This window comes from Macrobrachium rosenbergii, chromosome 17 (assembly GCF_040412425.1).
Source record: "Macrobrachium rosenbergii isolate ZJJX-2024 chromosome 17, ASM4041242v1, whole genome shotgun sequence".
Taxonomy (NCBI): domain Eukaryota; kingdom Metazoa; phylum Arthropoda; class Malacostraca; order Decapoda; family Palaemonidae; genus Macrobrachium; species Macrobrachium rosenbergii.
In genome coordinates, this window is record NC_089757.1 from 25,885,765 (window position 1) to 25,900,044 (window position 14,280).

At 36.7% G+C, this 14,280-nt stretch overlaps 2 protein-coding genes across 4 annotated transcripts in view; one reads left to right on the forward strand and one right to left on the reverse strand.

The window, feature by feature from the left end:
• Positions 1-14,280, forward strand: part of LOC136847800 (uncharacterized) — a 298,449-nt gene that overhangs the window by 131,871 nt on the left and 152,298 nt on the right. The gene's annotated exons all lie outside the window — the stretch shown is intronic.
• The window catches only part of LOC136847798 (uncharacterized), a 162,356-nt gene that overhangs the window by 27,931 nt on the left and 120,145 nt on the right, over positions 1-14,280 (reverse strand). For both annotated transcript variants that reach the window (XM_067119705.1, XM_067119706.1), the window contains exon 2: positions 5,196-5,812. In XM_067119705.1, coding sequence (XP_066975806.1) covers positions 5,196-5,812 — 617 coding nt within the window. The remainder of the gene's footprint in view (positions 1-5,195; positions 5,813-14,280) is intronic.

Genomic DNA, 14,280 nt, shown 5'->3' on the forward strand with positions numbered 1-14,280 from the left:
GGGAAAGACAAAAGGGAGTGTCCGTGGAAATGAGAAAGTGAAGATTTGATTAATTGAGAGCAAAGAGTGCTAGATGATTAAAAAGGGAAAATGGTCGGGACGAAGGGATGGGGTGCAATTACGTTCCAGGTAAAAGGGGAAAAATGAGTTTTCGGCTGTGCAAAGGCAAATGGAGGGAATGAACGGCTGATGTCAATGAAATTGATTCTGTAAGTGGGTGGGAAAAAACAGGTGTGACCCGCTGAATGGTTGGGATAAGTTTTGCTGTGTCTATGAGTCTCAGATCGCTTCTCGCCTTATGAATTGAATTGAATATAGAATTTAGGCCAAAGGCCAAGCACTGGGACCTGTAAGGTCATTCAGCACTGAAACGGAAAGTGGCAGTAAAAGGTGTGAAAGGTGTAACAGGAGGAAAACCTTATAGTTGCACTAAGAATCAATTGTTAGGAGAGGGTGGAAAGTAAGATTGGAAGAAAGAGAATATGAAAGCAGGTACAGTAAAAGAAACGAAAGAAAGGGGTTGCAGCTAGGGGCCGAAGGCACGTTGCCAACAACCTTAAGTAATGCCTACAGTGCACCGCACGAGGTGCAATGATGGCATTACACCCCTACGGGGGCTTCTCGCCTTTTGCGTTCTGAAGTTTTTATCTCATTGCTTGGAGCAAAAATGATCCAGAATTTCCCATCTCTCATTTCTCGTCCTCACACCAAAATTTCCTTCTTCATTAAACTGCTTACAGGTTATTTTCTGTTGAAACTCATTCACTTCCGGCCTACTCCCTCACTTTTTATCAGAAATATCAAGGTGTGTTACAGATTGATCATGATATTTTTATTGCATGTAAAGGTTTATCCTCTCTATATAAATATTTGTCTCAAGAGAAGTTGGTCACTAGTTCAGACGATCGAACTTGAATTGGGATTAGGACAACTATTTTCTGATAACTGCTATCATAAAACTTATCGATCGTCTCATATCATAACATAGTCTTTAGTACTTCTGTTTACGACTTGTCTTTATTCGTTTTACAAACATTATTCTTACTATTAAGCCAATTAATCACTAATAAAACTACTCTTAGAAATAGCAACAGTAGTAATTTATATAAACCCACACCAACTGTCTTGCGGACTTTTTAGCTGACGTCTTATTGTTGAACCACTCATGACGACAGAACACGCGATCTCCAACCCCTTCAAAAAAAAAAAGCAAATAATATAAAAAGACAAAGAGGGGAAGTAATAAAGAGGGTGTTGATGAAAGTGGAAAATACAGAGGCGGAGAAGAAGGGTCAGACCTTAATGGATATTCCTTTTTTACGCTGTTATTTGATTGTTATCATTTCAATTTTCCATTTGATTCGCTCATTCAGTCTAATAGACTATTGTTTGCATTGTTTGCACAGTGTACTATATACAGTGTTTCATCGTCAATGCGATATTTCATTATCACCCAGTACCCCGTTTTGAATTCGTTTTGTTTTAAAGTCCTGTATTGCAAAGGACAAAGTAAAACTGTTTTCTGTGTTTGTGTGTAAGCACACACGATGTAGGGAAAGAGATGAATCTTTTAAACTGATGACTAATGTGTCAACGATATCTGTGTTATTCTTAGGAAGCAGTCTCCGTAGGGGGATAGTGCCGTCAGTGCACCTCACGGGGTGCGCTGTAGGCATCACTAAAGGTTCTTCGCAGCGTCCCTTCGGCCCCGAGTTGCAGCCCCTTTCATTCCTTTTACTGTACCTCCTTTCATATTATCTCTTTCATCTTGCTACCCACCCTCTCCGAACAATTATTTCAAAGTGCAACTGCGAGGTTTTTCTCCTGTTACACCTTTAAAACCTACCTACCTTCAATTTTCTTTCCAGCGCTGAATGACCTCATAGGTCCCAGTGCTTGGCCTTTGGTCTAAACCCTATATTCCATTCCGTTCCTTAGGAAGTAATGAACAAATGTATCCTATGATGTAGGGGATTTTGTTTAAAATATGCTTTTTCCACTTTTCTCACAGTATTAGCGCTGTACAAAAACCTTTATAGTTTTATTTATGAGGTCGCTAAATAAAGATAACCTTAGGTCATAGTGTTTAAGGGATCGATTATAAAATCAATAACGGGTTCTACTAGCAATGAAAGAAAGCTTACATGGTTGAATTCAGAACGGGAGAACCTGTACGAGTAACCCCTCGTCTTTAGCTCAGCAACTAGTACCCGTATGTTGATGTTTACCCAGCAGTGTTATGGCGAGTAAGTTGCATTTCACGTCAGACTTTTGTAAACTAAACTGGTGTATGTTCAATCTCAATGTCGGTACATTACATTACAAATTGGTTATGGCTATGGTTAGTCTGACGTTGGTGCGCATTGATCGCCAAATGGGTGTATGGTAAAATCCAATTTGGCGTTTTACGTTGCCCCGTGACTGTGTGGTTTAAGTTGGGTCGTGTGCACTTTGGACTGAATCCGAATGTGAATTTTATTTTCGTTTTACATCTTGTTTTGCAATTAGCATACTTTCGGTGCCGACGCCTTTTATACCACAGGAAAAAATTGCGTACCTTTTTTTTTTTTAGAAAAATTACGGCTAAACTCAGTAATAGCCTTTATGATACTTTTTTTAGAGTAAAAACGCGAGATGTGCTGGGAAAATCTACGGAAATTTCATTGATTTTTTTACTTCTAGAGAAAACGATAATGGTAATCATTATTACTTTAATGCATTTTTGGCTCCTGACAGCTTATGGTTCCCAAAATTGAGTAAAATGAAATTATATGTTCCTATCCTTTTGACGATTCAAGTTTTTTTATTCATACTTTAGGGGTTTAGTGAACATACAGACATACAGATGATTTCGTTATATATGTTACAGGCAGTTAGCAAAACCAGGCATTTCAGGAACTGCCCGAAATTTCAGCCAGATAGGGAACTGCACTTAGGGACATTTGATCCCCCAAGAGCTAGTACTAAACACGGCGAAACAGTGTAGGTGAGTCTCTGTTTCGCCGTGTTTAGTGCTAGCTCTGGGGCGATCAATTGTCCCTAAGTGCATGTCTGAAATTTCAAGCAGTTCGCGAAATGCCTGGTTTCGCTATCTGCCTGTAACATATAGTATACTGCAGATTATGTAAAGCTCCATTGCTTAATATGGCTTTATCGGTGCTGAAGTTAGAATAATATCCTATTTATTTCAGTTATTTGTCTTTAAACGTAATTGAATCAAATGTTCATGTGTAAATTTATACTTCAATTTTGTTACGATGACAATATTAAATATTGTGATGTTTGAGTTCAAAAGGTATATGGTATTTGTTCACTGAGATAACACTTTCTGGAGCAACAAGGATTTTGTATCTGACAGTTTCCTGCCGCAGGTCAAGGTGACCCAAATGACTTGTCAATAGCACTTTACAGTAAAGCGATCCAATAGCTTCGTTCATGCAAATTGAATTCGCTGCTGCCATTTACATGTCACTTTCCCTTTTCATATCTCTGCGGCGTCCAGTGTCCAGTGTGACATCTCCATTGTCCATTGTCCGGACGTTCGCGTCTCATTCTTGTTTGTCTCCTTGCGAATGTGAGCCTTCACGACGGTTTTCATTTTCTTGATTGTAAAGCCGGCACTTTATTCACTTTATATACATTGAGATTTTTTAAAAAATATATAGAAAGCATATGAAAATGTCATGTGGAACTTGTGACGAATCTGTCTATATATAGCAGCATATATATATATATATATATATATATATATATATATATATATATATATATATATATATATATATATATATATATATATATATATATATATATATATATATATATATATATATATATATATATATATATATATATATATATATATATATATATATATACATATATATATACATATATATATATATATATATATATATATATATATATATATATATATATATATATATATATAGTAATAGCAGAAGGTATAAAAAATTTGATACAGGAACATTGGTACAAATATATGTTTGGAAAACTGAAACACTGAATTGTTTCCAATATTACTTCAGGGATTGTGCGCTTAGGCTCCTGTTTTGCATTTGTTCTCCGTGATCTCCTTTCCGTCTGGTTTAATATAAATTCTAAAGAGTCGCGCTTCCTCCTTCCAGGTCTTAACAACAGCATCCTTCGAGGAATTAAACTGACCTGTTCCTAGAGAGAGATTCTCTCTCTCTCTCTCTCTCTCTCTCTCTCTATATATATATATATATATATATATATATATATATATATATATATATATATACATACATATATATATACATACATATATATATATTATATATATATGTATATATATATATATATATATATATATATATATATGTCTGTATATGTGTGTGTGTTTGCAGGTGTCATGCATGATATTTATCGGAGATATTTGTCTCTGTTTCTGAGGTATAACTATATTTTTTATACCAAAATTCTTTTTTAAATGTGCTTGGTATCAGTGAAGTCTATACAGTAGTCTATCACTTTCATTATCAAACATATGAATCCGGGATGAACCTAAGAAATAAATATGAATGAAAATACTGTATGCTCAGCTGCAGATCCACCGTTGCACGTCCATAGAACCTTTGTTAGGCATTATGTCGATTCGAATATCAGTCAAGTTAGACGACGATAATCATGAAGAGGATGAAGTGTGTGATAAAGCAGGAGATAAATAGATCGCTAAACCTAAGAATGTTTCTCGTCCCATTACCGTCTGTGTTCAAAATAATTTTTATTTCTTGCATATATAAGTATAAATAAGGTTATATGAACTGCTATGGTTTTAAAGAGCAGTTGTTCTTTACCCGTAGGGAGACATTTCCTAGGGATTCTTGTAAATGAAAATAAGTATTTAAGCCTGTCTGGGCAATTTGGCCCTCAAAATTCACTAGTTGTTGCATTTAGCTATTGATTATTGGTGAGAGCTCAGGGGGTATTGCGGCATGGTGACCTTTGATGTTTGGAGGTTGGTATTTCGGGGGACGAAATGGTATTCGAAAGAAAACTTTTTGTATCTAAACCTACATTTTAAAAAATTCATTACATTAACAAATAAGGGAACTGAATCATTCATTGTAAAAATAAAGTATCCCACAGCTCGTATTTTCATGAAGAAAGGAGAAGATACTTCTTTGGAGGTAATGGAATCTGGTACTCACCGACTTATCTCCAACGTTTAGAACTCTGCAAACTAATTTGGCAGTTTTCCCGGATTGCACGGTGAGACTTCTGGCCGTATTCCTGTCGAAACTGGGGCTCGCTGGGTGAGGAGTGGTTGAAGGAGGACCTAGCTTCCCGCCATACGGGACTGCGAGACGATGTCCGCCGGCGCCGTCCGCTGCGACAGCGCGCGTGTCGTCCAGGTAATCCGCTGGCTCCTCTCTGTTGAAGTTGCTGTCGAAGTTGGGGAAGTGACTCTGTCTGCTGAAAGTGGAGCCACTGGGGTCTCTCCTGACCCCGTACGCCATGACGGGGGTCACGGGTTGGTGGTGGTGATTGTTGTGGTGAGAGTTTTGGTGGTGATTGTGATTTTGATCACCGTTGTGGTGGTGGTTGTAATTAGAGGTGTGGTGATGGGTGTGATGGCTGTGGTGGGGAGTGTGGAAGTTGTCCTGCTCGTTTTCTAAGTAAGGGTTTTGGTAAGGGAGCTTCGGGTAGTGTCTCCCGGGAATCTTGACGTCCGAGTCGTAGTCGGGAAGGTCTCTGTCCATGGTCTCAGGTTGATAGTCTTCTCGCGGGACATGGCCTAAGAACCTGGCGGCGCTGTCCGTCTCGCCTGTGAACGAAAAAAACGGATCGTGTTAGAGGAATTTGCATGGTCATGACTGGGGTCATTTCAGTTCTTATCGTTTCGTCTTATTGTAAGTGAGAACATAAAATGAACCTTAAATTAAACATTTCTTCTAACTGAAACTCAATTTGATATGTGTAAACACAGCCATCTGAATAACATGAATCAACAAAGAATTAACTGTAATAATGTAGGCACGATTGTGAAATATGGAAAATCTTATTTAAACTAATCTAACTTTGTGCACACACACACACACACACACACACATATATATATATATATATATATATATACTTATGTGTGTATATGTGTGTGTAAAGAGACTATAACGTATCCATTTACCACTGCTGCCCTCCTAACCCGGAAATACACACTTGACTCTAATATTCCATATCCTTCCATTTCCAATTTATTTTATATCAAACTCCACTAAAATAGCCAGTCCAGGAATCAAAGAGAGTTCAGCCGCTTGGATCTGTAAGGTTTTAATAGCTTCATCATTTAAGGTGCAATGGCTTTAAAGTGGGATAAACACTAATGAGGTCGACCCGAATCCCAAAGAATCTCTGATTAGATCGCCTCTGGGAGGCTGAAGCCCTAATGGGGTCGGACGGTTTAGTTCGGTAGATTCCAGTTGGTTCCCTTTGGGATGGGTAATACCTTTTGGAATCGAGGTCAATACCTAGGGGGCGTTGACGGTATTCAGATGGGAATGGTTAGCGAAAGAGGAGGTTTGCTGATTAGCTGGGAGGGAAATGGAATATGCAGTAGGTCTCATCAAATATTTGGATTTTGAAAACGTGCTTTCGTTCCATCGTTCAGATGCTAGCATGAAAATACTTTATACATTTATTGTGGCCAACCGATGAACGGTTCATTTTCATAATGAATGGTAAGAGGTATATTTTGTTATGATAACGAGAATAATAAGATCTTACAATGCAAAGTTATTAGAGAAATGGTGCATGAAATTTTAGGATAAAGGGGAATTTTATTAGATTTGGGATTATTGCAAATAGAGTATAAGGTGTAAATCTTTGGAAATATAAAATAGGAATAGATGTTGAGTCAGGCTTATTATTGAATCATAAGTAAAAATGAACTGATTTTCCATTTTGCATATTAAGGGTATTTTAGCAAGCTTCGTCAGAAAACTGCAACAGCATTCCGTGTTTAGGTTTTAGACAGAATGAAATGAATTTCTTGCATGCTGGAAATTCAAACAAGTGATATTGGTCTGAGGGGAAGTAACTGTGATCTTGATATGTTGTGAATGTAGTCAGTACAATAGCGTTTCTGTTGGGTAGTACCTGGATAGGTGCCAACTTTAGAAATGTCAGATGCCGTCTACACTTAAGCCCTTTGTATCTCAGTGGGACTACAGAGAAGGTTCATTTACGACACTCATTAATACGAAATTTTCAGTGGATTGAAGGCGTTACGTATCTTCCGTGTGCCAGATGAATTTTTAATAAACAGTTTGTTGTCATTTTACTCGTTTTAGCATTGGTATTCAGTTTTTGTTGTAAATTTATATGGTTCAGTTGTACTTCATGATTGCTGTTTGTATACGATTCTGTATGAAGTAATTAATAACATCAAAAATCGTATCTTTGTATTTATATTGATATCTGTAAATACATACGTATTTAAATAGAGAGTATGATCATTTCATAAGGTGTATTTTCTTATCTCCATAAAATCATCAGAGATAAAATTAAACTGAGCACAGTACACGTCTCCAACATCCTGTACTGCTGCTCTCGAGAGCTAGTATCTCCAGTGTTCATCCAAATATTTAATTACACTGCAGAGTTCAACAAGGAAATACCTTGTTGTCTAGAAAGTCATTCTTATTGCAGGATTTACCACACATGCTTGGTTCAAGCTAAATTATTTGTTACAGGGATGATCGCTTGCCTTAGTGTTATAATTGAAATAGAGACTCTTCCTGGATTGTTGGAGTGACAATTGAATGAGCTGTTGATGATATACCTATGTATGTTGTTCTTAATCCTTTGAAGTTCAACGCTGAATGACCTCATAGGTCCCAGTGCTTGGCCTTTGGCCTAAATTCTATATTCAGTTCAATTCAGTTCAATTCAATTAGTCCTTTGAAGTTAGCGGAAATGCCTTTTATCTCCAATATTTATTTGGAGATGCAGGTTCTAGTTTATTGAGGAGTTACTCAATAATTTTTTATGTAGTCTATTCATATTTTTCTTATGAAGTTATTAAGCCAGACGTCTCCGGACCTACACGGTCATGTTTTCACGGAAAAAATTAATACAGAAAGGAGAACAGATTTTTTTTTTTTTTTTTTTTTGTACAAGGTCTGCGATCAGCAAGAAAAACGAACAAAGTTGAACTGGAATGGAGATAACAACTGCGAACGTCCATCATGCTGCCAGTAGGACGGATATAAATACCGTAAAAAAAAGGACGAAACTTTAAATTAACCACCGCTCACCGAACTCCTAAGAACCTACTTCATAAATGTCACTGCAAATGTGAGGAATGTGGGGTCAGCAACCCTCTTATACAAAGATAAGTAACACCCGCTTGTTGAAGAACCTGACCAGCCACCTTCAGGACTGCGCCATCAAACGGCACTACCGGGAAAAGCACAGCATCCGTCTCACGAGAGATCTATTGATAGCAGGAACGAAGATGATTGACCTGGATATAGACAGCACCTGTATTCCTCTCCATTTTCGAGGTCTTATATATCAAAGAGGAAAGGGTGTCGACCACCCTACGATAAGAGATATTTACATGACCTACTTTGAAACGATTACGGGATCAGTTGGACACTCAGATAGAGAGAGAGAGAGAGAGAGAGAGAGAGAGAGAGAGAGAGAGAGAGAGAGAGAACAGTTCTCCGTTGTAAGCTAACAACGTCTCTAATTTGGCTTGTCATTCCCTCAAATCCCTATACCTATCCTCTGATTAGCTGATTTCTTGAATTTCTACTTAACAGCTTATATAAATAAAGTTCACTTGTTCTGGGTTTACAGTATAAGACCTTTACTTTTCCAACTGCGTATGTAAGACAAAAAGTCTTTCCGTCAGTTTGAAAGAATTGTGAAGAAAGTTATTAACTACTATTCTGCAATTTAAAAATGTGTGTATATATTTTAATGATATATATATATATATATATATATATATATATATATATATATATATATATATATATATATATATATATATATATCTGTGTGTGTCTGTGTGTATGTGTGTATACATATATGCTTATATATATACTTATGCGTGCGTGTGAAATCTCCTTCAAAAGTTTTCTTTTTTTTCATATTCAATTCTCAGAATATTTTGTACTTCTCGGGCATATCCAGATAATTCCCATTTCATAATGACCGTCATCATTTCCCCCAACGAATAATTTATCGTCTCTTCCCTTCATTTATAATCAAGAGCATTTTCTTGCAGACACTTGTGTTCCTCAGACCACTCATTTTCCTGTTTACACTTCTCATCCCTGTAATTCACGTTATAAAAACAGGTTATGCCCAAGGTATTATTTTACAGGAAACGCTATATCGTCATCAGGTATGGATGCCATTACCCACTCAACGTCTTAATCTGCGCTACATCGGGGAACGCGTCTGATCTTATTATTTTATTCACGATGCCGGATAATCCTGTTGGCTGGAGTCCCGGGACTCATTTTTATTTATTCATTCACTAATGGAGGTCATTGCGAGACCCATTCACATCCCGTGTAAAATAATGGTCGTTGGGCGCATTCCTCTCGCTCGTTTTGTTTGGACAACGCTGCCAACATCACTTAGGTCTTTTAAAAATCTACTAGGATCTCTCCCTGCAGACACTTCTGTATATATATATATATATATATATATATATATATATATATATATATATATATATATATATATATATATATATATATATATATATATATATATATATATATATATATATATAATATAGTTATGTATGTAAAGTATATATCTATATATATTATATACATGCACTCATACATACACACATAATTACAGAGTAAGAGATGGGGTTTGCTTGCGTGCTTTCTGTACCACCCACATCGATCAGCGACAATCACTTCCCAAAGCTCGTAGGGTTTGTGATTGATTGATCGATTATATTTACTAAAACTGGCGTCACGACACCTAGGTTATTGACGCTGTAATAAATTTTAAAAATGAAACTTAAAGCGTAAGTAAATCACTTTAAAAAGTAGTGTTATATGACAAATATCTAAACACAAACGCACACACACATATATATATATATATATATATATATATATATATATATATATATATATATATATATATATATATATATATATATATATATATATATATGTGTGTGAGTGTGTGTGTGTGTGTACTGTATAATCACATCTATTCACATACTGTATACTATCGATACATACACATACTGCACATGTGTACAGTTTCAAATTTATTGAGGAGGCCCGCCTCCCTAACAAAGATGTACAACGCAGAGCAAATCGGAGGTCGGTGTTCTCTATCTTAGCCTTTCCTTCCCACTAATATTCTTTTCTACCCTTTCTTTTGCTTCTAGGTTATTTCCCGTTTGCTACAGACCCATCCCTCCTTAACCCCCCCCCCTCCCCTTACCCCACTTACCACACCCCCCTCCCTTCCCTTCCCTTCCCTCAAACCAGGCATCCCAGATTCTCCGAATTCTTCTCGTGCCGAAACTGTTTGGTCCTTCTGTAGCAGATTCGAGCATCGAACCCTACCTTAGTGGGGAACTCTTTCGGGGATAAGATTGGTTGGGGGGTGGGTCCGTTTTGCGTTCACGGTGACGGAATAAAAGTTTTTTTTTTTTCCTGTCGTTGAACACAGATCATCCTAATCACAGTGATGACGATTCCTGTTGCTTATGAGTGGGAAAGAAGACTGATTGGAGAGTGGTCATCTGCTAGTATTGCTGTTATTATTGCTACTATAATGCAGTGTTACCTCTACTGTTTTATACGTCCAGTAAGGAAGTTAATTTTCATTTTCAAATGAGCAGTTTCTGTTAGATACGTCTTTAAATTTGATAGAACTTAGAAAATGTTTGTTACAAGTTTTCCAGTCATCGGTAAGAAAACCGTTTGACGTAAATATATAATACCGCATTAATTAATGAGAGTTCGAAAGCATTAACAACAGGACAAAGTTGAGTGTAATTGTGAGCAAGAGTAAAGTGACGAGGCTAAATGGAAACTAGGAGGATGGTAACAAATGTTATTATAGAATATTACAATTGATGGAAGAATGGAAGTGGTTGATATTTACATGTATTTGGGAGTGAATGTAATGACTGATTTTAGAATATGAGAAGAGACAAGTCAGAGAATAGGTGAAGCAAGAGAGAGAGCAAGATTTGTGCAAAGGATTAGGAAGAGAAACTAGTAGCGTCCTTGAAAGCCTAGATGGCTAATCTACAGCATGAAAGAATGCTTGAGCTAACGCCTGTACGGAGGTGGAAGTGGATGTTGAATACAAATGAAAATAAAGTGGATGAAGCCGCTGAGATCAGTTATTTGTGTAGTTTATGTGTAAGAAAAACTGAAATGAAGAAAATTAATACTAAAAAAATTATTGAGATTTATCTCAAAATCATGAACTAGATATATTCACATTCCCGCTCTCAGTCTGTAGCGATGCTTGTCATGAAATTTAGAGCCATCCCAAATGACATCTTTGAAAACTTGACGGAAGATATGCCAAGTAACTGGGAAATCCAAAAGCAATTATTGAATTATTATATTGTGCTCAGACGACGACGCCTGCAATTAAAAGACCTGTCAAAAGCCGTTGCTTTCCAGTTTGTCTGTTTGCGTGCTCCCGACAAGTAAGGAAAATAAAAAAGCTTCATTTCGGGTCACATTTGTTTGCAGTTGCACAGGGACCCTCTGTCAGTTGCCGCCGCCCCTTCGTGTTGAGAAATCGAACATGCTTGGGAAAGGGTTGCGAAAATCGCTTAATAGACGTATGAGCGAATTTTAGCAAGGACAAGAATGGGTGATGGAGGAGCACATTCTAATTGAACAGGACCACAACACAGCTACTTACTTGGGACTGCTGTTGTGTCCAATGATATATATTAATATTATATAAAACTCAGAGTTTGTCTGTATAATTGTTTCTTGGTGTTCGGCACCCCGATCGAGGTACACCCAACTCATGTTGACTGTTTTGAGCGTAGCAATAGTTCTCTTTTAACGATCTGTGCAAAGTGATTTTTCATGCTATGTCATTCATTTTAAAACTCGATAATTGTTATTTATTAAGACATGCTAGAAAAAATTTAAAAATGGTAAAAATAGGACGAGTCGAAGTTAGCTAAACACAATTAGCTGTAAAACAAATATTTGCTAAAATGAAGTATTACGGACATAAATTTATTTTGCCACGAAGCAAAATTACGAATCTTTTTAGCGACATGTAGTTTGGGATTTTTATGCCAGCAGTTACAGCTTAGAACTGATTCTCTATGGAGAACTTGGTTTTCGATATATTCCTTTCATCGGGTGTTCGTCAAGTTAATTTTCACGGAAGGATACTCCTGTTGGTATACCATTTTAAAAACTGAATTCTTTTAATTTCTCACAGCATCCTCAAATAAGCAAACTAAGGTAATCAGAAAGATGAGGGAAGCCAGCTCCTGTCAGCTGTCGCATATCATTATAGCAGAAGGTTCTTATTTTACTTATTATACTTGGTGTTAGCTCAATAACGTTTTTTAGAACAATATGTGGTATTCTGTATCAGAGGATTTGTGTGGACGTCCTAGCATTATCCATATCTCTCTCTCTCTCTCTCTCTCTCTCTCTCTCTCTCTCTCTCTCTCTCTCTCTCTCTTTCTCCTCATTATTTTCGAATCTTCTTCAGCTTTCTCAGCCGTAAACACCATGTGATTATTTATTTCACATTCGGGAGTTTTAGGTCTAATAATTTGCATGCATTATGGCTCGGCTCTCTCTCTCTCTCTCTCTCTCTCTCTCTCTCGTCATTTCTTTAAATATTTTTTCATATTTTTAGATTTTCCTCTCATTTCTGCTAGTTTTTTTTATGATACAATGCATATTATAGTATTCGATAAGCCACAGGAATATTACAAATCTCTGTATTTATAGTGAATTTTCAGCATTATTTTCCTAAAATATAGAATTCTCTCTCTCTCTCTCTCTCTCTCTCTCTCTCTCTCTCTCTCTCTCTCTCTCTCTCTCTCTCTCGAGCGCGCGCGCGCCCGCATTTCCAGCAAAACTCACCTGTTTATTGATATTAAAAGTCAGTAACTAATTAACTTGGTTAATTCAAAACTCATTCGGCGTTAAACCAACGTAAGGTTTCATTTGGGACCATGATTCCATGAATTCCAGTTTGGAAAACTGGAATGAGGATTCTCGGAAGGGCTTAAATTAAATTTCCAGGTCTGCGTGTTTTTATGTTTGTGTGTTCCACCGGTGTACTACATTTTATTTTTATTATTTAAGTATTTTATTATTTTCTGTTATTATTTTGCTGAAATGACCTCGGTTAAAAGTTTCTCGTGTAAATTGTATACCATCTTTTTTTTTTCATTCCTACCAAATATTTTTTATGAAAGACGATAAATTTCGTGAAAATGGTAAGCACGTTCTTCTAATCCTATACCTCCATTATTATTATTATTATTATTATTATTATTATTATTATTATTATTATTATTATTATTATTATTATTCATAAGATAAACCCTATTCATGTGGAACAAGCCCACAGGGGCCATTCGAAATTCAAGCTTCCAAAGAATATGTTGTTCATTTGAAAGAAGTTACAGAAGATAATAGGAAATACAGAAAGAAGAGATCAGTTAGTAAAGAAAAAATACATTAACAAATAAATAAAGAGATAAAAATGTAAGTAAATTATCAAATACGAGGAGAATTGCTTTAGCGTTGAATACACCACACTTCTTTCTCACATCATGTTTCCCTTCCTTTTAGTTTCCTGAAAAGAAAACTATTGTTCCGGCTTTGGCTGTCCGCCCTTTTTCTGTCCGCTCTCAGATCTTAACAACTACTGAGGCTAGAGGGCTGCAAATTGGTATGTTGATCATCCACTCTCCATTCATCAAACATACCAAATTGCAGCCTTCTGGCCTCAGTAGTTTTTAATTTTATTTAAGGTAAAAGTTAGCCATAATCGTGCGTCTGGCAACGATATAGGCCATGCCACCACTGGGCCGTGGTTAAAGTTCCATGGGCTGCGGCTCATACAACATTATACCGAGACCGCCGAAAGATAGATCTATTTTCGGTGGCCTTGATTATACGATGTACAGAAAACTCGATTACGCTGGAGAAACCGGCGCATTTGTCACTTTTTTTTTTTTTTAATGTGGTGAGAGGTCATACAAATGCGGCAACATGTACTCAGCGTCAA